The sequence below is a fragment of the Bacillus rossius genome, chromosome 6 (genome assembly GCF_032445375.1).
Source record: "Bacillus rossius redtenbacheri isolate Brsri chromosome 6, Brsri_v3, whole genome shotgun sequence".
In the NCBI taxonomy this organism is placed as follows: Eukaryota; Metazoa; Arthropoda; class Insecta; order Phasmatodea; family Bacillidae; genus Bacillus; species Bacillus rossius.
This window is the reverse complement of record NC_086334.1, coordinates 55743550-55769025: the sequence shown is the minus strand read 5'-3', so window position 1 is coordinate 55769025 and position 25476 is coordinate 55743550. Positions and strand designations below refer to the sequence as shown.

Sequence of the window (25476 nt, the reverse complement as noted above, 5' to 3'; positions counted from 1 at the left end):
TGTATGTATGTATGTATGTATGTATGTATGTATGTATGTATGTATGTATGTATGTATGTATGTATGTATGTATGTATGTATGTATGTATGTATGTTATGTATGTAGTATGTTTATGTATGTATGTATGTATGTATGTATGTATGTTATGTATGTATGTATGTATGTATGTATGTATGTATGTATGTATGTATGTATGTATGTATGTATGTATGTTGTAGTATGTATGTATGTTGTATAGTATGTATGTATGATGTTGTTATGTATGTATGTATGTATGTATGTATGTAGTATGTATGAATGTATGTATGTATGTAATTGTATGTATGTATGTATGTATTTAGTATGTATGTAAGTATGTAGTTGTATGTATGTTGTTGTATGTTTTGATGTATGTATGATTTGTATGCTTATGCATGTATGCATGTATGCTATTGTAGTATGCATGTATGCATGTATGCATGTATGTATGTAATGTATGTATGTATGTATGTGCACAACTACTTGACTCTTGGCGTATGCAGCGTTATCTAATCTCGTAACATGTCAGCATGTCCCGATTTCACTGCAGTATTTATTTGATATTAAATTAAACTGGCATTAACATATATACAGAGTTACAAATAATAATTTAAACAAGAGCTTGCCTCTGTTGGCGTACCATTTGTAATAAAACGCAAGGACTCGTTAACATCAGCATAATTCTGATAGTTGTGTTGGTAAACATTAATCCATTGAGCATCGAATACACTAGAGAATAATACCGGACAGCTGCAACGTTCTCTAACAAAACCCGAGGCTGTTGTTGTCACCACTTGTCCAACAAATGGCAGAATGTGTGTCCGGTATTAACATTGCATTTGTTCAACATATAAATGTGTAATCTTTACTTTCTATTAGTAAACCTTTTTTACTATCGTCATTCTGGTTTAGCGTTATAATTCACCTCTAGTGGTTTGAATTTTACTAATAGAAGTGTGTGTGTGTGGTGTGGGGGGGGGGGGATGTGTGTCTCAAAATAACACACATAATGTTTTGTATAAAAATGTTACAGTCTTTTATGAAACAAGAGTTCGCGCCATTAAAAATAAGAACATTCATTTAAAAAATAGCAGTGTTTTCGTCTAGTAAAGAATATTAAGATTATGAATTATTTTCATAATGAAATTTTCATAATGCACCTAAAAATGAAAGAAATTAAATACTTGTTGATCTGAAATAATTACATTTACAACATGGCGTCGTCATTTCCGGGGTTCAGATGGCACGGGAAGCTAAGATGTACATAAAGTTCTGTCCCTGCCAGAACACGCCCGAATATTCACCTCGGCCAACCTCGGGTTTATATATATATATAAGTGTGTGTGTGTGTGTGTGTGTGTGTGTGTGTTTACTTTAATGTAGCTATACTAATACTAACCTAACTAACCGTCCATTAAAGTGTTTTAATGTAGCTAACCTAACCGACCACTTTTAATATTTGAATTAATTTTTCCTGCGCAAAAATAAAACAAATCCCGAGGTTGGCCGAAGGTGAATATTCGGGCGTGTTCGGGCAGGGACAGAACTTGATGTGCATCTTAGGCTTCTCGTAATGACACACCTGTGCTGGTGTCTGCAGCTCGCGGTTGTAAACGCGCGCACAAGAGACACTCGGGCTATATCCACCTCTGGGGCCCGACAATAGCGGCGGCCCGCCAGGAAGGGGCGTGCGGAGGAAGGAAAAGGCGGGAACGGCCACAAGGAAGAGAAGAGGGGGGGGGGGAGGGGACAGCTCTATTCCGGCGCACGAGACTGCGCGCGCCAGCGAGTCTTGTCACGTGACCCTGAGGCCGAGCTCCGTCCATCGTCGCCGCGCTTCCACTTCCGTTTGCATCACAGCCCCCTCCCCTCCCCCTCTTTTTTTACACTAACACAGCTATTTTGCATCATCTAATGTATTTATCAACATTAAATGAACTGGCATATCTTTACAAGCTGTTTTTTTTTTTGACGTGATAAAGTCTTATAAATCGATGAACGCCAACTGCACGCACGAAAAATTATCACGTTCCGCCTGAGCCGAGCGTGCAAGAACCGGCCAACCATCGTGCAAGAAAATCTATAATATCAAACAGCTCAAGGCGGTTTTTTTTTAAAACTAATTGTTCGTGATTATATTTAAATAAATTATTTAAATTAAATTTGCAAAAAAAAATGTAAATAATACTTGAAGATTAAAAAAGTATGCAATTTTTCATCAATGTTTTCTTATTATTAAGTTTTCACGTAAAATTATCGTCCGTAAACCGACTTTACAGACGGACCCCCCCTCCCTTTTTTTTTTACTACCCCTCACCACCTTGGTGTGAAGAGGACATCCCCAATACTTTCACGTCAGCGGCTGCAGTTGGAGTAACAGTTACACAAGGCAACTAATATACGCTTCATTAAAGGTTCACAGCTTGACCCAGTTAATACATATCTACTGTTTGCAGTGACGAGGCATAAATTACTGCTCCTTCATCGGCCCTGTACCCATGGTGAGCGAGGCAGATGATCCAAAAAGCGTCTCGCGGAGCAGAAATGCGATTCCACCCACTACCCTCTTAACCACATCGTGTTCTGATAAAAAAATAATTGGTTGTCTGTAAAGTCGGTTTACGGACGATAGTTTAACGTGAAGTCATAACAAAACATTTATGAAATGATTGCATACTTTTATGAATAAAATTGAATCATTTTTATTGAATTATCACTATTTTGTATGGATACAAAGAAGGAGTGAAATGAAATCTACAATTTAATTGATAAATTTACTTCTATTTGCACTCATTAATTCAAATATGTTTATTACTTTAACGAATAGATTATTTTAACTATAACTTTTATTCATGTTTGCTATTTAACTTCTTCCAATCTGAGTTATACTGTTAAGGATAGGACGATGATAGGAAAAGTAGGAAACGAATGGGAGTGTTTCAAGTTTAATGTGCCTCGAAAAAGTCAAATCGATGGTTGTTCCAATCGAGTGGAAGAAAGATAGATGCGGCGCAAGCGTACAATGAGCGTAACGGGACAATGTTGTAACGGGACACTTTTTCGTGCGTGCAGCCGGCGTTCATCGATTTATTAGACGTTGTCACGTCAATAACACTGAATAAAATTAAGTTTTATGGAGAAAAGGAGATAAATCTCCTACAACCTACCGACCCATCTCCCCCACCGACATATCTCACCGTACAACAGTATATATAGCAAATCTACACGTCACTACTTATAGCTGGAAGCTAGGCGACTATTTTAGGTGTAATTTTAGAAGGAAAATAGTGATACGTTTCTTAGGTAAAACTAATCATTTTCATAGAAACTAGTTTAGCGCTCGCGTGAATGTCAAGTCCGGCAGTGGTATTCCCTGCCATTCATGGAGGGATACAAAACGGTGCCGAATTATTTTTGTCACATTTTGTTTGAGTCCGTGTGCATATTCTCAAACACATACCCTGTGCTGTTTGCTTTGGAGTGCTTGATCCATTGGGACCTTTACCTCCTGCTTGGTGGAATGATGTTAATAAGTTTATAATTTTGATGGCTTTGATTTGCCACTGCCGATTGTACTTCACCTGATTCTCTCTTTCCGCCACTAATCGGAATACCAGCCTTCAGAGAAGTTGTGGAGCCGTTGGTGTGAACATTTTGGTGTCAACCTCATAACAAGTCAACCTAATTAGTCCAACTAAGAAACATATTGTTATGTGGCAGCTCGAGGTTCGCTGGCCTGTCCAGCGACGCGGATTCCGGAAAAATAAGAACCCTATAATCCCCCCCCCCCTCCCATGGGGTAGAGGTGCGTGTCGCCAGGCCATTAGCGGTCGACAGGCCATTAGCGGCCTGTCAATCACGGCCCCCCTCCCCCTCCTTCCGCACCGCTCCCAGTCACTGGAAGGTTCAAAGACGACCTGGTATTTACCAACACACAAAGCACCGAGCAGTCTGGAGACTTCTGGGGTCGTCGCCTCGGGGGAGGAGCGAGGCCTGCGCCGCCGGGTCGGGGACCCGTGAGACGTGACACGAGGCTTCTCGATGCTTCTGGATGCTTCCACGCGCCGGCTCCGCGGGTATAAAAGGGCCCGGCCGACGATAGGAGAGCGGACTGGACCTACGGCAGAGTGACGCGAGCTCCCTGCGCGCCTGCTCGGCGGCTGAAGGCCCGGCGACCGAGGAAGAGCCTCCCCGGCAGCGACCCGCGAGAGGCCTCGAGAGCCGCTGGTAGCACTCGGGTGCGACGGGCGACAGTCCGGGACGGTGTTGCGGGTCAATATGGGCGAGTGGTGCAGGCAGTTGTCCAGGACTGCAGTGAGACTGGTAGCAGAGCGAGCCACTGTCGAGCCGGGCTCAATGTTTGACTGAACATTGTGAGATTAATTTTGTGGACAGAGATTAATCCGTGCGTTCTTTATTAAATTTAGGTGTATATATTAGTAATAAATAATAATCAACTGAGCTATCCTTTCGAACCGGTTTTCCCACTCGTTGCAGTATATTGAAATCGCTAACCGTAGAAAGCAATCAACAGTTACTCGTTTACCTGTCAGCTTTATCCATCATCATATAAAAAAAATGTGTACCTATTTTAAAGTAATGTTTATAGTAGTCCATATGTATTTAGCTAGGTACAGTTTACAATCATTACACTTTTTACACGCATTAATAGTTTTCTAAACTAAATATAATATGTATATATTATTTACTTTTGAAGTATTTTATTTTCATTTTAGTTTTAAGCCCACAGTGAAATCTCATTACTGTCCATGTGTATTATGAGATTTCTATTATCCATTTATTCGGTTATCCAGCACAGCCATGGTCCTGATGGTGATATTTGATCCAAGTTATATGTGACTGTTATTTTAAAGGTCTTGAAAGAACCGTGTTAAAAGTGCACATCAATAAAGAGATATGGCATATTCAAATAATGTGTTGTGCATTAAATGTTATAAACAGATTTTTAATGAGTAAAAATCATAGCTCTCGGTATACGGCATTTAGTAGAAGTATTCGTGAAAATGGGACGGAAGATCATGAACGGAAATGTGTAAACAAGATGGCGATGGCCGTATATAGTCACTTTCGTATATATTAAGGGGCATACCAAATGTATTGGTGTGCCCAATGTAACTTTTAGTAGTAAAACTACCCTGGAAAGTATTTGGTAAACTACATTAGCCCTAGTAAAAATTAATTTCAAGTTTAGAATACATCAGAAAACTTGCATTATAATTATTATAATACATATTCTCCTTCTAAATTCCCAATAGGTTTAGTTGCACAGAGGTAGGGCACGCGCGTGTTGACTAAGGAATGTGGTTCAAATATAGTCACTGGAAATAGTATTAACTGCTTAGTTAATTTTAATAAATTATACATTATTTTAATAAAATTCCTGTCTAAACTCGGGTCCAAAGTAGGGGTTAAGAATTTTTTAAGTTTTTTTTCTCGCTTTTATTGCAGCAGTTTCTAATATTCAAAAATTTCCGGGTGTTTCGACCTGCTATCTGCACGTGATGGTGGCAAGCGACATTTTCTATCCAGGCAGCGAATTCTAGCGGCGGGCGCAGAAAACACGTGTGCGATTCGCGTCCAGTTTACTAGACATACGTCCTCGTCGACCTGTCACTGCATAGCAATGCTTCAACTTACCAACCTATAAAATTCCTTACAGCGAACTCCCAATATTTTCCTTTTTCCCCCTCATTTTGTATAATAATTTATTCTTTCCGAAGCCTTCGGTCCATAAGTTCACTATTTTCTTCTGCCAAATTTATTTACAGATAATAATTTTAGTAAAATTGTTTTTTAATTGAAATATATTATTTTATTCAAATTTGATATTATAAGAACAAAATATCGATATAAAAAAACGCCGCACTAAAATATCAATGCCAAATTATCGATACTTGGAACCTGAAATGTCATTTTTCCGAGCTATCATCCCTAACTGCAAAGGGACGAGATTCCTGTCGGTGCGCAGCAGCAGCGACATGAGTTCGCAGCAATGGACCTGCCAGTACAAAACTTCTGGTTCCTGTACAACGGGCCAGACATGACAACGAATAAACACAGTAGGTGTATAACTGCCAAAGGCCGTGAATCCTGCAAATACAATTAGTTTTTTAGTGGTTAACATTTAGTCGCCAAGTAGTTAAATTAACATTATAAACCTAACAATTTAGATTTTAAACTGCCGTCCGAGTTTTTTCCCCCCCTTGTAGTTATGGGCCCAAAACAGATAGTGTCACTTGTCGCGCAAAACATGGTTTCAGTTTCCACTGCAAGAGTCGCATTTGTATCTCTCCCTCCTTGTTCTGTGACAGTCACAACAAAACAATTGCATGAGTTCAACGAAACATTCTAGGTCCTTGTTGACATAGCTTCTTTCTTCGGTAATTTCCACTAACTACGTTGCTCGCCGTGTTCTAGACACACTGTGTGTGTTCGTAATGACCCCGAGGGACTGTGACGTCGTTGCTACATGCTGTAGAGGTCCCCACACACCACCAGTCCGAACTGTGTGGGATCAGCGTCCCGCCAGTCAAACTGTCAGTCCTGACAACCGGTTCATCATCTTGAGTGTTGCAGCAAACTTCTTCGTTTACACTCTTTGGTTGCTATGCAATTTGTTTGTTTTCCCTTTTGTTACTAGACGTGCAACTGCAGCATCCAAAGTTTCTTTCACAGTCTGCTATGAAACGATACATCTAACAGCAACAACAACCACAAGACTTATCGTGTGCGGGGTAGGCTTCAGTTGGGATTGTTCGGTCCGAACTGAGCACCTGGACTGATGTTGAGCACAGAGGGCCCCAATTCAGTCAAAACTTTCATTTCGGGCTGAGCAGTCCTATAATCTGTCTAACGCTTAGATCGCAGCACAGAGTAAACGGCGTCCACTGTCTCCAGTTCGATACTGACCAGCTTGTTAACACTTAAAATTTACTGTAGATACCATCTTTAAATAAGTTTAATATATATTTTTATTTTTACAGTTTGTGGATTTTTTAGACTATCAATTAGTGTCTATTGACAGCATTATCACAGCTGTAGTCATGCTGACAAAAATGATACATTAATGCTAAAACACCGATTGTTATTTCTCAAGAGAAACTGTTCGTAGCAGTTAATCACTATTAATAACAAGTGAGTTTAGAATATTATATGTTTTGCTCAAAAGAACAATATTATTTTTTTTAATTTGAAATTATTCAAAGAAATGTATACAATAAAAGCAGTAGAAAACAAGATGACGTCCTTCAATTACCCCTGCTTAGAAATACATAATGAATAATGTCAGAAATTGCTCTTGATGAAATACAACAGGAATATGCGTTTCCAAATTTCTCATTCCAAATTTCACTTTACAAAATTTAGTGCATCAAAAACAATTTTAAAAAATGTTTTCATTACATTACAAAGTTCTGTCTAAAACATTTTTTTTTTCTCTTCTCATTGGTGTACATCTGGCAACAGAGCACAGAGAAACAAGGACAGCACTAACGGCAGGGGTCGTGCACTGTAAAGAGAGCAAATGCACATTTAAATGCGCACTGAAAAATCCCAAGCTATAGCTGGAAGCCATAGGCCTACTGATCGTGTTGTGGTAGGAGTGGGGAGGGGGGGGGAGAGGGCCTCAAGTACCTCGCTGTAACTAAAAAAAAAACCTGCCCGACACATACGAGATCAAACCTCGCACACAGCGCCACGGAATAAAAGGTCTGCCATGAAGTACAAACAGTCGTGCAGCCATGTTTGATGGCGTGGTTTGCGTGGTGCGGGGTTGCAAGAATGTCGCCGACCGCTGGCTCCGGGCACTCCCACGACGGCCGCGCGAGGACCGAGGACCGAGGACCAAGGACCAAGGACCAAGGACCGAGGACCGAGGTCCGAGGACCAAGGACCAAGGACCAAGGACCAAGGACCAAGGACCAAGGACCAAGGACCAAAGACCGAGGACCAAGGACCGAGGACCGAGGACCAAGGACCAAGGACCGAGGACCGAGGACCGAGGACCAAAGACCGAGGACCGAGGACCAAGGACCAAGGACCAAGGACCAAGGACCAAGGACCAAGGACCAAGGACCGAGGACCGAGGACCGAGGACCGAGGACCGAGGACCGAGGACCAAGGACCAAGGACCAAGGACCAAGGACCAAAGACCGAGGACCGAGGACCAAGGACCAAGGACCAAGGACCAAGGACCAAGGACCAAGGACCGAGGACCGAGGACCGAGGACCGAGGACCGAGGACCAAGGACCAAGGACCAAGGACCAAAGACCAAGGACCAAAGACCAAGGACCATGGACCAAAGACCGAGGACCGAGGACCGAGGACCGAGGACCAAGGACCAAGGACCGAGGACCGAGGACTAAGGACCAAGGACCAAAGACCGAGGACCGAGGACCAAGGACCAAGGACCAAGGACCAAGGACCAAAGACCGAGGACCAAGGACCAAAGACCGAGGACCAAGGACCAAAGACCAAGGACCAATGAACGAGGACCGAGGACCAAGGCTCAAAGACCGAGGACCGAGGACCAAGGACCAAAGACCGAGGACCGAGGACCAAGGACCAAGGACCAAAGACCGAGGACCAAGGACCAAGGACCAAGGACCAAGGACCAAAGACCGAGGACCGAGGACCGAGGACCAAGGACCAAGGACCAAGGACCAAAGACCGAGGACCGAGGACCAAGGACCAAAGACCGAGGACCGAGGACCAAGGACCAAGGACCAAGGACCAACTGGCCGCGGCGACTGCAGGACCAGGCGAGGCCCGCCAAGGACGATGGGAAGCAAAGGCCGCCCAATTCGCGCGGCGAGAAGTTCTCCTTCGGGGCCCGCCACGGGAACAGGCGTGGCTGGGAGACCTGTGGTCGCGACGGGCAGACTCGTCACGCCCGCCGTTTAAACACCGCCTACCAGTTCACCTTGCGTCTGGAATGCTCGCCTACGAATTCGTTTTGCAAGGTCGATTTTCTAAGGTTCTGAGGACCCGATGTGCAAACCCATATTTTTTTTTAAAAATGTCTTTGTGCCAGTTCCCGAAACGTCGCAACTATTTGGTCATTGAAAGCCTACTGTGTTCATCCGTGCTGCCGTCGTGTCGTCCACATTACGTAAGGGTTCAGTTAAATAGTGGGGTCCGTCTGTGCATCACTCGGTTGACCAAGTTTGTTGTTTTTTCCTGCATTTATTGTCCTCCTTACAACCGTTTTGTCAGCGCTAGAACTATATATAATTATATATAATATATACTGAATTCCTGCTTTGAATAGACATTTAACATTTGACGTCAGCTGATACTGGCTTGTTCCATCTTTGTTTTCAATTATTGAGGTTTTTCTGCGACAACCAGGGGCGCAACAACAGGGGGGGGGGGGGGCAAAGGTATTTTGCCCGCCCTCTGAAACCTTGAAGTGGGGGCACACGGGGGCAAAGAAAGTGCTGTGTAATCAATTTTTAGATAATAAAACTACTTAAATAGCACCATTTTCCACCTTGAAATACAAATTTTCCGGGGGGAGTACCCCCGAACCCCCCGTTTCAATAGGGAGGATCGATGATTCTTTATAAAAAAAGTATATTGCCCCCCCCCCCCTTGGAAATTTAGTTGTTGCGCCCCTGGCGACAACCCGTGAAAACCAGAAAATGGCGTATGTCCATTAAATTATTTTAAATCAAACTTACCCATTGCAAGAATCATTCAAAGAACATTTAAAGATCAAATAGGACCTTCGAAAAAGAAAGGGTGTGTCATCTCACCCACTAACGTATTTTACACGCACATTTTATAGAGACTTTCCTCCACTGGGATGAGAGGGGACTCTGCACTAGACCAAACAGGCACTAGACCAAACAGGCACTAGACCAAACAGGCACTAGACCGAACAGGCACTAGACCGAACAGGCACTAGACCGAACAGGCACTAGACCGAATGTCATTTATCCGAAATTTCGGCCAAATGATCTTCCGCCTAGTTGCTTCTTGAAACCCGGATGAGCGTCAGGCCGCCATGCCGGACTGTTGAGAATGAGTAGCGCCCAAAAAATAATTTACAGCACAGGGAAGTTTCCGAGCTCAACCATCTTTGACAATGTCATGTCTCCTAGGGTTTGACCTTGTTTAAGTGTGATACGTATCCACAGTCAGGCCCATTCTACAACCGCACGGATCACGTACGCGGATACGTAAATCACGGAACAGAATCTACAAATGGCACGCTTGCGGACACGAACGGAAAAAAAAATTGGCTAGAAAAACTCACCGTCTCTTCCGTTTTGCGTTATTCCGTATGACCAATAGTAGCCGAGTATTTATCCGCCCGTGGTAGCCACGATTGTTCCAAATTTGAAGTGAGTTTAAAATGGTTTGAAGCAGTACAAGAGTATCGTATAAGGACCCTTGAAGATGGCTGGCAACACGGCAAGCCAAACCTTCGAGCAAATAACTTCCTCGGAGGATGAGCTCGACCCTGGACGCGAGAGCAGGTATAAACTGTCACTGGCCACGAAAACTGCGATCAAGATTCAAGCACGAGACACGCTTCACCCTGTACTCCCAGATGTATCACGCCACAGTCGCGGCGTGTAGCTCCAGGGCCCCGTGACATTGGTGGCAAAAGGAAAATTAAAATTTTACTAGCAAATTAACTAAAGTGCTGGTCAAATGAAAATTCAATTAAAGATTTCCTATTACAAAAATCTTGTAAGGTGTTTATAGCCATGTATAAATTACGCAATTCTACCGGAATTTGATAGAAAGTACTTGTAAAACTGACCAGGGGATAGTTTATCAAGAGAGAACATCAACATTTCTTAAGTTGAATTAACACATCTAGCGTCGAAATTTGAGTTCCAGGTTGGTTTAACATTCTGTTTGAAAGAGTTGATATTTTTCGAAATTTCCCGGGGGAGGGTCCCCATAAAAGTAAACAACCCAGGGCCCCGCAAAGTCTAGGGCTGCTACTGGCAGAGCTTTAGAAAAAACGAACTGTTCAAGCATGGCAGTAGTAGGGTATTTACGAAAAAAAAATTAAGAATACAAAGAAGGCAGATGATTAGTTCGGTGAGCGAAAATGGCTGAAACGCGTGTTTTTAGAATAAATTCTTGAACAACGCCGGTACAAATTCTTGAAAGCACTTTTAGGTATGTGCATTAAAACTTCATCTTCGTTTCTTCGCCATATATTATGGTTGCCACTCGAATCTCCAGCTTGCCCCATGCACGACGAGAAGACCGCTCGCCATTTCGGAGCCTTGCGTTTAGAAGTGACATTGAACTAGAAGTACCACCGCGCGTCGACCTTATCGTCCTGACTTTTTCACACATACACCCCTGTGCGCGGTGAAACAGGCAGGCGATCTATCTCCAGAACAGTGTTGCCAACCATAGTACGCACAATCTGGGTACACTTACCTTTTTACATTAGGGTACTTTCGGGTACACGAAGTCCAAAGTTCGGGTGTCATTCAGACACATACACAAAAAAGTACGAAGAAAATTGTGTTGTGTTCTTTAATGCAAATAGTATAAACACTGTTATGTTAAGCTCATAATAGAATGACAACATAAAATTTTATAGTAAATGCAACATTAGCTCTATGTACTGCTAACGCCCGTGCGTACGGTTTTAAAATGATGCGTCATTGGGCGGTTGTAGAAGAGGGGGGGGGGGTTATGGGGATAATGTAAACGTTTAATACTACTATTCCAGCCACACGTGGAAAAATTGTATTTTCAGGTTAAAGGTTGGTGCAAAAAAAATTGTAAATATTACAAATAATAAAAATATGGCGACTTAAATGTGTGTTGTGCTTCAATAGTGTAGCCAAGACTGCTTTTAATGAGAGAGATCCCTAACCCTGTTTTCGCCAACCAACTGTTTACTTGAAAATATCTGCAATTTGTTTTCAAAATTTGCAGGGACGTTCAACGTCAGCGCGTTACGGCCAGGGCAGATAACGTTTTCCACCGTAATTGGTTTTCCATTCCAAGTGAATACTGCGCGATATTTTTTTGACTATCAGTTTTTTTCTTTTTCTTTTTCATAAATTCTTGATTCATTTGCTTACCCGAGCGATCTTCTCGGGTACCGTCAAACAGACACGGTAATCTGGGTAGGTGTACCGGGACTCTGGTACGTCTGAAGGTCGCACCTGGGCGTACCGCCGACTGACCTCGGCACGGCGTCTGTCTCCATCAGTCCTCCCACGCCACCCCCCTCCCCCCCCCCTCCCTGTTGCACGGGGGTCCCACGTGCTGACGCAACGCGCATTGTGTTGTGCGCAGCCCTCGTGGGATGGGGGGAACGGAATCGATGTCACCATACTTGCAACAAAGGGGACCGTGTGTCTCAATCACGACCCATGCATTTTTCAGGTTACCCACGCGCCACAGAACAAGACGGTAGATGTACAAGTGCCACACTTATGGTGGAAACTGACACCATGTTTTGCGCGACATGCGACGCTATCTGTTTGGTTGGGCCTAACCACTAGAATAAAAACTCGGACGGGAGCCTGAAATCCAAAGTGTTAATTCAACAGTGCGAAACACACGAGTTTTTTATTTTAATTTTAAAAAAGCATGTTCTACATAAATTAGTAGGAAATGCAAAATTTCTGGTATGTAACGCCACAAAATATGTGGCTACGAAAACAAGGTAGATTAATTTTTACTGGTGTGTTTTCCTGATAATAGCTTAGCGTTACTTCTCACAATCAATATAGCTATGTTAGTAATATATTATTAAAGCTACTATCTAGTGAGTGGGCCAAATGCTAAACTTCAAAAAACAGTCTCGGTCTCGGCAATTAAGAGTTTCTCCCTAATAAGGCATCAATACGCAAATCCGTAAAGGTAGTTCCGTAATTTTCTTCAAATACCTGCCCACTGCAAAATAATAGTATATTAAAAGTAATAGTATATTAAAAGTAATAGTATATTAAAAGTAATAGTATATTAAAAGTAATAGTATATTGAAAGTAATAGTATCTTGAAAGTAATAGTATCTTGAAAGTAATAGTATCTTGAAAGTAATAGTATCTTGAAAGTAATAGTATCTTGAAAGTAATAGTATCTTGAAAGGAATAGTATCTTGAAAGGAATAGTATCTTGAAAGGAATAGTATCTTGAAAGGAATAGTATCTTGAAAGGAATAGTATCTTGAAAGGAATAGTATCTTGAAAGGAATAGTATCTTGAAAGGAATAGTATCTTGAAAGGAATAGTATCTTGAAAGGAATAGTACTTATCTTGAAAGGAATAGTACTTATCTTGAAAGGAATAGTACTTATCTTGAAAGGAATAGTACTTATCTTGAAAGGAATAGTACTTATCTTGAAAGGAATAGTACTTATCTTGAAAGGAATAGTACTTATCTTGAAAGGAATAGTACTTATCTTGAAAGGAATAGTACTTATCTTGAAAGGAATAGTACTTATCTTGAAAGGAATAGTATCTTGAAAGGAATAGTATCTTAAAAGAAAGGCGTAAGCAATTAAAAAAAACTTTTTTTTTTACTTTGAAAGTTGAAAGCACATTATTAAACATTTGGCAGCTTCTTACACGCCCATTACGCACACGTCTGATAAACTGCCCACGTCTCGAGCGGGGAAAAATGGCAAAAAGTAGCCAGCAAAACCGGCGATGGCAACTAACAGAATGCGAAACCGGGCGAATGACGTTATGTAAAACTCGTTCCTGCAACCTGCTCTCACAAATAACAAACTTGGCACATTCCTGTAAAAAAAAAAAAACACGTATCTTCGAGACTTTAGTCGCTGCTCGGATGATTGCATTACAGGCGTATACGAAATGCATAGTCCGTGTATAGTTCCCGTATAAACTAATTTCACTACAAACTCACGAAGAAACTGTTGGAGCTCACCAAACATATCTGCGGGCGGAGGGTACTATATCCGCACTAGCATTATAAAAAAAACATTCTGATTGTTGACGCCAAAATTACTTTTTATTATCACAAACTGGTATTTTATTGGCCAAATATACATTTTAATTGAATGTACCTTGTAAAATATTGAACATTTGTTATTTTATCAACTGCATTGTTCTATTTCTTCGTTTAAAGAAGACACACGTTATAAATGCTTGTCTTGAAACTTGGAAATACGAAAGTGAGTAGTCCTCTTCAGCACAATCGGGTTTGCGAGAGAAGGGTTTTTACCTTGACGAGTGAGATCCTGTCGTATAATAGTTCCAACATCTGTTCGCTGTGAAAACGGGTCGCTTTTTGGTTTATCTATGCTGTATATGCATCGTTGCTTTAACAATGAACTTCAAACTATATTATATTCATCGCATTGTAAATAAAAAAAAATTTTACTGAAGAACGAGAGGCATTAAAATCATTTTAGTATGTTTGTAGCATTTTTTTTCCTCGCTTGATCATGCACCAGCATTCTGGAGCAAGGAGCAGGTTAGAAAATGCACACGTGCATGCTGATTTTTTTTTGGTGGATCATAGTGGTGCATTGCATGCAGTAGCATAATAATGTTTCTTAGAAAATTATGGAGCGAAGTGAAACATCTGGAGCATACGTAAACATGCTGAAGCATTCCAGATCATGCTGGAGTTTGTGGTTCGGAAACAAACGAATTAAAAAATAATAATAATTTGGGGTTTTCATAGACAGCGAAAAGATCACACACAGTAACACACCACACAGACCAGTGGCATCGGGTAAGAAATCGGCCATGAGTTAGAGTAGGTAGCCCACAATATCATCTCCTCTTCCTCTATTTCACAAAACAATTTTACAGAGATCTTTAGAATTGTTGCTTTCAAAATTTTTAGTTATTCTTCCGGAGCTCCGAGAACGAAGGTGCGACATCGGCAAAAAAGGAAAGAGAGACACACTTCCCCCCTCCTTTTTCTGAGAGTGGCGCGACTCTGAGTTCGCTTGGATCGTGAGAGTGCGGCGACTGAGTGGCTCGTGACTGTGTGTGCGGACAGACGCGAGGTAAGGGGCGAACCACTGTCGAGCCTAGCTCCAGTGATGAGTGCGAACTGCAGAACTTGACAGACATTGAGTGACTTGGGAATAAACACTTTTAAGTGCCAGTGATTTGTGATCTGTCATTTTAAAGTACAATTGTTTATTATTACTGTAAAGATTAGTAATTAACAAAACTGTAATAAAAAGTGGTCTATCCCTTACCAACCCAGTTCTTCCCATATAGGTCGTAACAATAATAGAGGGAATAAAAAATATATATCATCCAGAAAGGATGCAAGCAAATATTGAAGTAATCAATTATGAGCTCGATTCCCATTCCGCTTCTTAGTTATTTCGCACGCAATTTGTAATGCTAGGAGCCTGACACTCCCACGCCAGTAATTTATATCAAATTACTACTTATTTCGGCGAGAATTAATACCAGAGTAATTGTTGTAGGGCCAAGTGGTTTCCTCAAGGGAGAATATTCACCAAAGACCTGTCGCAATTATTTCGCAGAAAATTCTGAAGAAAAAAAATATTAAAAGGTCTAAATGAAAAATGTTTTTACAAAACCTAAGACCCCTAAAAGGAGGCTCAATTCGATTGCAAACGCCGTGTCGTGACACGTGTTTAGATAGAAATCACCGAATATTACAAATTTCGCCAATAGTTGCCAAAGTTTATTATAATGTTTTGTGTGTTTAACATCTTAGCTCTCGGTATACGGAATTTAGTAAGATTAATTTCGTAAATAGAACGCATGGAACGGAAATGTGCAACCACCACCTATGGCGGATGGAGCCAAACAAATTTCACAAAGTCAAATGGGAAACTTTATAGTATTAACTGATGAATTTTAACAAGATGGGCGGAATTTTAATAAAATTCAGTTCCAAAGCCGGGGTTTAATATTTTTTTTCAAGTCTTTTTCGTTTTTATCGGAGCATTTTCATTATATAGTTTAAAGTTTCTGTCTGCAATTGGAATGATTTGATAGTTGACGTACGGTAGCTACTCCAGCAGCAAATTCTAGCAGCAGGTGCGGAAACTACGTGTTTAGCATCCATAAATGTAGTTGAAAACACAATTTGCGTGTATTTATCATGCTGGGCATTATTTAAAAAATATTCTACGTTGAATTTCATGTCCACCGAGTTTAGAATTATAAGTGTATTTGCAACATGAACATATAAATTTAATCGTTACCGAGGTTAGATTTTACACATCTCTGTACTGGAAGACTCTCTGGACATTTTTACAAATATATATGTCATTTACCTTTAAAATATTTCTCGAGAATAAATTTAAATGCTGTCGTACAATTTACGTTACCTCACTTTTACCGCCCTGATTCCACATAAGTGTGCAGCAAGGATGATGTTTAGAGGGTTGTAACCCCCATCTGGGCAGGAAAAAGAACGCGAATAACCGTCGAGGTAAAACTCAACGCTAAAAGTTGAATATCAATTAAATATCGTCCAGGAAACAGTTAAATGAAACGGCAGATGCAGCACAGAGTTTCTTCACAAGCGAGGGCATGGATTATAACGATTTTGTAGTACGTTCTTTCATGTTAAAATTTTCTGTGGATTCTAGATCGGCGCAGAGGCCGATAATTAGGTTCTCTTTTGCGCAGGATTGAAAAACAGAGACGATACGTGCCAGTCATTTACCGAGTTAACAGTGAGCCTTAAGCAGATAATGTTAAAAACAATTTTTTTATAATCGTTTTTAAATTGTTTTGTGTTGTTCCGTGCTTGAAACTAAGCCTTCCTTATTTTCTACTTGGTGGTAAAAACTAATGTAGTTATGTGTGTTCATGAACATTACGTTATGTACAATCAGTAATGACGTATTACTTGACACGACTGCAATATTACTACTTACAGTGATGGGTTTATAGCTGCAACGTAACTTCAGTAGTACCACCTTAGGTTCGCAAAAAAAAAACATATACAAGCTTAAAAATATAGTCGCTTGAGAGAAATCGCGAAGTCGTAATCAACCGTGACTGATTGTAAAACGTTTGTTTGCCCCTCGGGCTACTACGGGTATGTATTGAAACACCCATACTTGCCCAAGAGGCAGCTATGACTTATGACTCTTGGGCAAGACAGCCAACTGCTTGGAACCAAGCACGTGAAAGCAATTATGAAGTTTTTGAATTATGTTTAAAAAACACATTACCGGAAAAAAAAACTATTATTGGCAGAGTGTGACCAAACTAACTGATCAAGCAATCAAATTAAAACTAACGCGAACGTAAAAGGCGACACTAGTTACAGTAGATGTTAATGCGCTCATGACATTTCCCAAATATCGCTCATACGCTTGTATGCTCACGGAAAAATGTTAAAAAATCAGATATTTATAAAAACACTAATGGGAACACAATAAAGGGAAAAATTAATTTACAAGCGAATTACACTGGTTGGGATAACATTTTGTACATTACTCTTCGTATACATCGCATGAAATATCATCACGAAAAAGAACATAACTTCTGATCAAAGAGTGGGTTCACATTAAATGAAAGTTCTGTAAATGTAAATGTTGCCGCAGCGATCAGCTGAATTCTTCAATTCCTCTGAATAACCATTGGAAATAGGTTTATGGATAAAGATTTCTTAAGAAGTGCACCACAGCAAATTTAGCGATTTTTAAATAGTCGATTGCCAGCAGATTGTCATTAATTTATCTTTATATAGGTATCTATACCACGTTATCTATCTATCTTTATATATTTTTATCTCACTTTTTTTATCTTTCTCTATCTCTATCTCACTTTCTCTATCTTACTATAAAATCTTTCTACAATATATTTAATATTTAATTCATGTTATGCGCGCGCACTCATACACTGAAAACATACGAACTGCCGCTAAATGATATTAAATACACACATTTGTTGAAACGATTCGCGTGCCACCTATTTTAAAATGGTTGTACTAATTCATAAACTTTCGTGGACATGCACATAACACTCACCAAAGTTTCATCGTAATCGATGGTTTAGGAACGCATAAGGGACAAACAAACCTTAATTTTGATCTAGCTAACGAATTTTAAATTTAAAAAGTATGCCTATAAGACTGAGCTATTTCTCCATATATTACTATAAAAATCTGTTCAATAATCATGGTATGAATATTAATCACGAACCTTATAAGCATACACGTACAAATAATTTTATTTAATTTACATACCATGCCTACATCTTTAGAATATTTTTGTTAGTGTAAGTTGTCTTGGACATACGAGTATTCCTATATCTACCACTATCGCCATAAGCATACAAATTACTATGACTTTAACAAGGAAATATATTGTGCATCTCGTGCGTGCTACTGATAAATGTTAAGGGGCCCGCCTACCTGGTCACACAGACGGTGTGCAGAGCTTCAGGAAAAACAACGCGATCTCAAAACTACTCAAGATATCCGAGTGGGGTATGTTTACGAAAAGCATTTAAGAGTTCGCTGAGGCCCGAAAAGTACTTTTAATTTTGGATCATGTTTTTAAACTGTATTTCTAGAAGAGTTAAAATGGCTAAAACGCATGTTTTCAGAGTAATTTTTAGGCGTAAAACAACCAGTACAGATTATTAAAAGCACTTAAGGGGCTTACATTACACCTTTATCTTCATTTATCGGCCATAAAATGTTGCAGTCACCGCTCAAATTTCACAGTTATCCTGTGACGACGAGAAGACTACGCGTCAATTCAGAGCCTTGCGCTTAGAGGTGATACCACGCTAGAAATACCATCGAGCGTCGCACTTATCATCCCGCCTCACTAACACACATACACCCCTGACGAGGCGGGCCCCTTAAGGAATATAAACTTACGTGTAGCATGCCTACATATTTTTAAATCCAAGATGGCGAAGGATGGAGCACTTTAAATGCTTGTCTTGTGCACTCTCTGCATGTAAAAAAAATGCACTAGCAGACTAAAAGCTACTCCAAGATGGCGCTTCTTAGCGGACGATTCTAGCACTAAAATGGTGGCAGTCTCTGGCAACTAATTTTTAAATTTGAGTGTAGCACCCTCTGGCAACTGTTTTGGAAATATAAATGAGATGCTCTCTAACAGACGACACGGCCATTCTTTGGCGCCTTCTGGGAAACTTATTATTTTTTTTAAATTTTAAATGTGGTGCTCCCTACCATACATCACTATACTATTGCCTTAAGGGGCCCGCCTACCTGGGCGCACATACGGTGTGCAGAGCTTCAGGAAAAACAACGCGATTTCAAAACTACTCAAGATATCCGAGTGGGGCCTATTTACGAATAGCATTTAAGAGTTCGCTGAGGACCGAAAAGTACTTTTAATTTCGGATTAAGTTTTTAAACTGTATTTTTAGAAGCGTTAAAATGACTAAAACGCGTGTTTTCAGAGTAATTTTTAGGCATAAAAGAATCAGTACAGATTCTTGAAAGCACTTAAGGGGCTTGCATAACACCTTTATCTTCATTTCTCCGCAATATAATGTTACGGTCACCGCTCAAATTTCACACTTATCCTGTGACGACGAGACGAATGCGCGCCAGTTCAGAGCTTTGCGCTTAGAGGCGATACCGCGCTGGAAGCACCAGCGAGCGTCGCGCTTATCATCCCGCCTCACTAACACACATACACCCCTGACGAGGCGGGCCCCTTAAAGAGGACTTATTTCTTTATCCTACAAATGATCTAATAGCCCAGTGGATAACGACTCTGCCTTCTAACCTCAACATGCTTGCATCCCTCGGTTAGGAAGTCAGACACAGCAAGATTTTGTACAAATAAATACCCCTGGCGCCACCTGTCTTCAAGCTTCGGAACCAAGGTGGCCACCATTGACGTCCCCCACACTCCACCACATGTTTGAATACCCACATGCCACATGTTTGTCAACAGGCTGTTGACTAGGTTAATGTCCTCTACTTATGGGGGCTACATTTACCTACACTGATCTTTACCTCGTCACCCCTCACCGCTCCTACCCCTGTCATTATCTAGTAATGTCTCCTGTGTTGGACTGGCATCACCGTAGCCGGATAGCTGGCACTTTGACGCCTCTGGATGGATCCATGATTGCCTTGTCGGCCACATTCAGCGATAAGCACTGCCGAGCGCGCTATCTGTCGGACATCCTGCACGCTCTCAACGGTTCGGAGGACGGGTTAATGGCCTCTGGTGGTTCGTTGACGGCTGGCAAAAATTAAGTAAATACAGACATATATATTTTGCGATAAATTGAATAAACGATTGTTCATATTGTGTGTTTCGTTACAGTGCGGCCCACAGCACTTTAGCTAAGAAAATAATTTGGCCCTTTTATTGAAAAAAAAAAAGTTTACAACTGGCTTATATTAACTAAAGCTAGACTCCCAATCATCCGTTTCATCCGTCCGTCACCCGTCCGTCCGTCAATCACGTGACCTGCAGCCAATTAGATGGCCCGAAAAATTCCATCCGTCCGTCCGTCCGTCCGTCCGTCAAAACCTTGCCAAGCTGTAGCTTTTGACGGACCAACGGATGGTCCACCGCCTTGTAAGTCGATCGTCTTCAATACGACTTTTCGAAAACAGTGTTCGATTTTATTATTTTGCAATATATAGAAGGCTGTGTCGTATTGACCGATTATTATTGTCATAATAATGGTAAAGATTGCTTATGAGAATGAGCTTTTCGGAAGAAATGCTGATAAATTACGTCCGGGAAAGGGAGCATTTGTATTATATATATATATATATATATATATATATATATATATATATATATATATATATATATATATATATATATATATATATATAGCAAAGACTATTGGGATAAGCAACTGAGGGAAAAAGCCTGGATAGAAATAGCTTCTTTCTGTAGTAATAAAAGCATAATTTTATTTATTGAAGGCATGACTAATGTTATTTTTAAGACGACACCCGTTTAATCCACTTGTCAAAGCACGGTTCCCGCCTGTCAACTTATTATCACATTCATAAAAACAAAATTTAATCATCCCAAGTAAATTATTTTCACCAAAAGTTTACGTACAATTGAGAAAGTATGTGGCGGAAAGTTGTAGCACTGATATTTTAGAATAGTGAAGGACGGACGGATGGGTGATGGTTGAGAGTCTGTAATAATTGCCGAGAGAAATAACGGACCGAAATTGACGGACGGACGGGTGACGGACGGATGAAACGGATGATTGGGAGTCCAGCTTACTTCCCACGCACAATACCCAAGTCCTGCCACATCCTGCCAGTAGATGCTACTGGTGGATCGCGATTCGCCAGCTAGGAACTGGGGTTCCTGGAGTTCACGGGCACTGCGCGCTGGTTCACGGGCACTGCGCGCTGGTTCACGGGCACTGCGCGCTGGTTCACGGGCACTGCGCGCTGGTTCACGGGCACTGCGCGCTGGTTCACGGGCACTGCGCGCTGGTTCACGGGCACTGCGCGCTGGTTCACGGGCACTGCGCGCTGGTTCACGGGCACTGCGCGCTGGTTCACGGGCACTGCGCGCTGGTTCACGGGCAGAGCGAGACTCGCGAGTCGTGAAGTCGCCACACGTGACCGGCAGACAGCAGGAGACAGAGATTACCCTACTAACCGAGAACACGGCTATTCCGGTGGTGGTCTTTATTAAACTCGCACCGTGAATTAATGCCGAGCAGTTACGGGCCGTGTTTGGCCTTGGGTCCCCACCGAGTGGATGACGCGCCGCACTGAACTGAAATAACGGGGAACACGCGCCATAGCTGTAACAAAGATCCGTGATTGGTCCGAAAACACACAAGAGCGTGGCTGCTGCTACCCCCATAGCCCTGCCACGCTTGCACGAACAAACCCTTTATAATGCATACTTGCGAGATATTAAAGCACCGCGTTCTCCGTGGGCATGCAAATAGGTAAAGAACATAAGCTAACCACAAATTAAACAATTGTCCCTGGCTTCAAAGACGGGTCCCGAAAGTTCTCGGGCCGTATCGAATGATAGAAATGTTAGTGGGCGCACTGATTACCCATCTCGGTGGCCTTGTACGAGCGAAGCTGCAAAAGTCTTTCGGCGAGATTCCAATACTTGAGGTCTGGGCCACATCCGGCGAACAGACAACATCAAAATTACGCAGAACATCAATATGTCCCTCGGGACATATAACAATAAGGTTATGCCGCTGAGCCGATGAACGAGGATTTTTAAAAACTCTATTGCCGAATGGTGCTGGAAAATGGTTGAGGAGCTTCACGGTACGACACACATGTATAGTCCAATGGTGTTAAGACTGTTAAAAAGGTTTTCACCTTAAATTTACCAAGAGCGCTGGTTACTAATTGCCAGGAATATTCGTGAACTGGTGGATTACCTTCGCAAATGCACAGGTACAAAGATCACTTACTTTGAACATAAACCCACAAAACTAAACGTGGAACGTAAGAAAAAATAAATTCAAAAACTGTCTCACGACTCACGCATTATCAGTTATTTCTTCCACGTATGCGTATACCCTGTTTCTACCGAGAAAAAAAAAATAACTCTTGAGGTCGAAATACGGCGTGGTTTCTAAAGATTCAGCAATCTTGAGATAACGAAGAGATGAAATCTTCGTTGAAACGTCCGTACTTTTACTGTAATTTCCAACAGTGTAGATGATCGAACGCTGAATGGCCGCGCGCACTAGGCGTGGTTTCCCACGGAAAACGTGCAGAGAACTGCGGAGTACAGCGGCCCATGTTTTGAGCGTAATCACCCCAAGACAAAAATTACTTATTAATTATTAAATGTTTGTTTCCAGTGAAACAATGCCTTACATTTGCAGTTAATATTATCAGAACAATTTAATACAGGAAAAAAAACATGCGTGCTTATTCCATGTGTTTATCGTTTCGATTAAATTTGTCGTTACTTATCGACAGTTCGACAGTTTCGTATTCTAAGTTTTCACGTGACATCATTGTCGATACTAAAATCGTTACTAACTATAGTTTTGTCTCCAGAGATTGCGAAGCTATCGAAAGCCTCACAAGATGCCCAATTCCTTGGCAGTTGTCATGCTTATTTATTGCTTGCGCACCTATGTCCCCCGGTATATCACAATACAGCATCCTTTTAAGGGGTATAACGCTGTATTTAAAATATTTCATACCTAATGTCTTATCTAAAATAGTACTAGAATGTTTTTTTTTTTTGCTACACCCACGATTCGTTGTCGTCAAGATGGCGGACTCGCGGATCCACGTGTTATATAAATCCGTGTATATTTTCTTTAATTAATATCATGGGACGAACCAAACATATATATTCATTATTTATTTATTCTCGAACTAATCTGATAGCCCAGTGGCTAAGGTCTCTCTCTCTACCTTCTAACTTCAACACGTTCGCGACCCACAGTTCGAGACTCAAGCCACCGCAAGATTTTTGTACAAATACATACCACTGGCGCCACCTTCCTTCAAACTTTGGAACCACGATGGCCACCACCAGCAGATGACGTCACCATCGACCTTCACTCCACGACTTGTTTGAATACCCAAATATCTGTGCTAAACCTGTTGACCTAGGTCACTGTGGCCGCCCCCTCCTCCCCCCCCCCCCAATTATTGGGCTATGTTTACCCACAACACCGACCCCCCCCCCCCCCACCGCGGCAGCACCCTAGTAGCTCCAGAACCCTCACTCCTCTCTACTAATGACATGTATATAGTATTAAGTATTTACTGTTTGATACAATAATCTAAAAGAAACAACAAAAACCGTTTATATATTCCACTTGTAAAACCTGACTGTGCAACAAAATGGAAGCGAACCAATTTCCACGGAACATGTTTCACAAACACACTGCTCTTTAAGGAACAAATGACGATACTTGTTGATTGCCAATTCATTATATTGTGAATGATTGGGTCATCTATACAAGTAATAAATTATTTCCAGCTAAAACAGTGTACATTTCATGGATTTATGGATTAAAAAACTCTAAGAAACTGCTATTTACATTATTTAGAACTTGATTTAAGTTTAAAAATTGTGTGTTCCGGCACCAAGCAGAAACTACTGAATGTATTTCAGTGACTTTTCATGTACGATAGCCCCCCCCCCCCCCCCTTTAAAAAAAATAAAATAAAAGTGTGAACATTTTTTTATAATAAATACTTAAGAAGCAAATCAAGTAGAAGTAAAGATATTGAGTATAAATATCAAAAAATATTTTTTATACCTTTTCCAAAATTCCCTACCCAAGGGGTGTAAAAGGGTGAGTTTATTTTCATGAGGAAAAATCAATACCTTCGCCTGGGATCACAATTATTTTGGAAAAAGACAGCTGCTTAACCTCAAAAACTTTCCCTTTATCTGTTTTAACTTGTTGAAAATTTCGTAATAAACGAAAACAGTTCTCGGTGACATGATTAGTTCTATGGCAAAATTCACACTTCTGAAGTGTTGATACTCCAGGTTTAGGAACAATACTGTACTGTCAGCTATGGTTAACTCCACCTGTGTGACCAAAATGAGCAACTCGGATAAGGTGGATGGTTTCTTAGAAAACACAAAAAAAAAAAAAGCCACTGTAGCTTGAGGCCAAATTATGAAACATTAATTCAACCAAGTAACTTTCCTCACAGGGAAAACCTAGAACTTCCACGAGACACGTGGTTTCATAAATGAACTTTGACTCCTATGCAGGATCTGCAGTCGGACTGAATCGCAACGCTAGAGCCTACATTCCTTAACACTTCCTGATTTAATTTACCAAAGTCCCAGTTTTTGTGAATTGCCTCGCTGAATATAGGCTGCAGTAACTCAGGAACTTCCAACAACACTGCAGCAAAAACAACTTTCTCAATACAAATACCCAGTTGACTGTCATAATTTATATAAAAAATGACACTACCTAAGACAGCCCAAGACCTTTTAGCAGATAAACTATCTACCACACTACTGGGAAGAGATTTCAACTTCTTTAGAATCGACTCATCCGATACACTAGCTGCTTCATCGTCCTTCCTTACTAACGCATTGGCTGCACTCCACAATTGGGCCACCGAATCTGATTCTTGGCATTCTATTTCTGCATAGGTACTTAGTAACGCGTTCAAGGAAGCCTTGCTTAGGGACTGGATCCATGAAGTACACGGTCCTGTACCAGAAACTTTTCCAAAGATTATGCACTGTCACTACTTGTTACAATATTCTGCCACACTTACAAAAGGGATACAACAAAAGCAAGCAGAGTGCGCAGGAAATGAGGCCGGTCCTGTCTCATCCCAAACATTCGCTGCAAGCACCAACTCTTTTACTAAATCACAAGGTACATACTTGCTTGCCCAGACGATGCCTAAACTGCACATTTAATGAAAACCTTAGGAAATAACAGAAATACTGAAAACTTTAGAAGATGGTTGAACATTAACAAGACAATACAAGGAAAATAATATTTAATTTACTTCAATATACCTATATTAAAACATTCCATAAATAATATCTAAA

The 25476-nt window shown here is 41.0% G+C and overlaps 2 protein-coding genes across 7 annotated transcripts in view; one reads left to right on the top strand and one right to left on the bottom strand.

Annotated features, from left to right (window-relative positions):
* LOC134533212 (very long chain fatty acid elongase AAEL008004-like) overlaps positions 1-25476 on the bottom strand; it is a 197824-nt gene that overhangs the window by 154314 nt on the left and 18034 nt on the right. The window lies entirely within an intron of this gene.
* Positions 7780-8526, top strand: LOC134533447 (golgin subfamily A member 6-like protein 2). The gene has a single exon (XM_063370970.1). It carries the CDS (start codon positions 7780-7782, stop codon positions 8524-8526), a length of 747 nt encoding a protein of 248 aa, XP_063227040.1.

Excerpts from the sequence above, each read along its gene's own strand:
- LOC134533447 (XM_063370970.1), top strand. The coding sequence starts at position 7,780 with ATGTTTGATGGCGTGGTTTGCGTGGTGCGGGGTTGCAAGAATGTCGCC.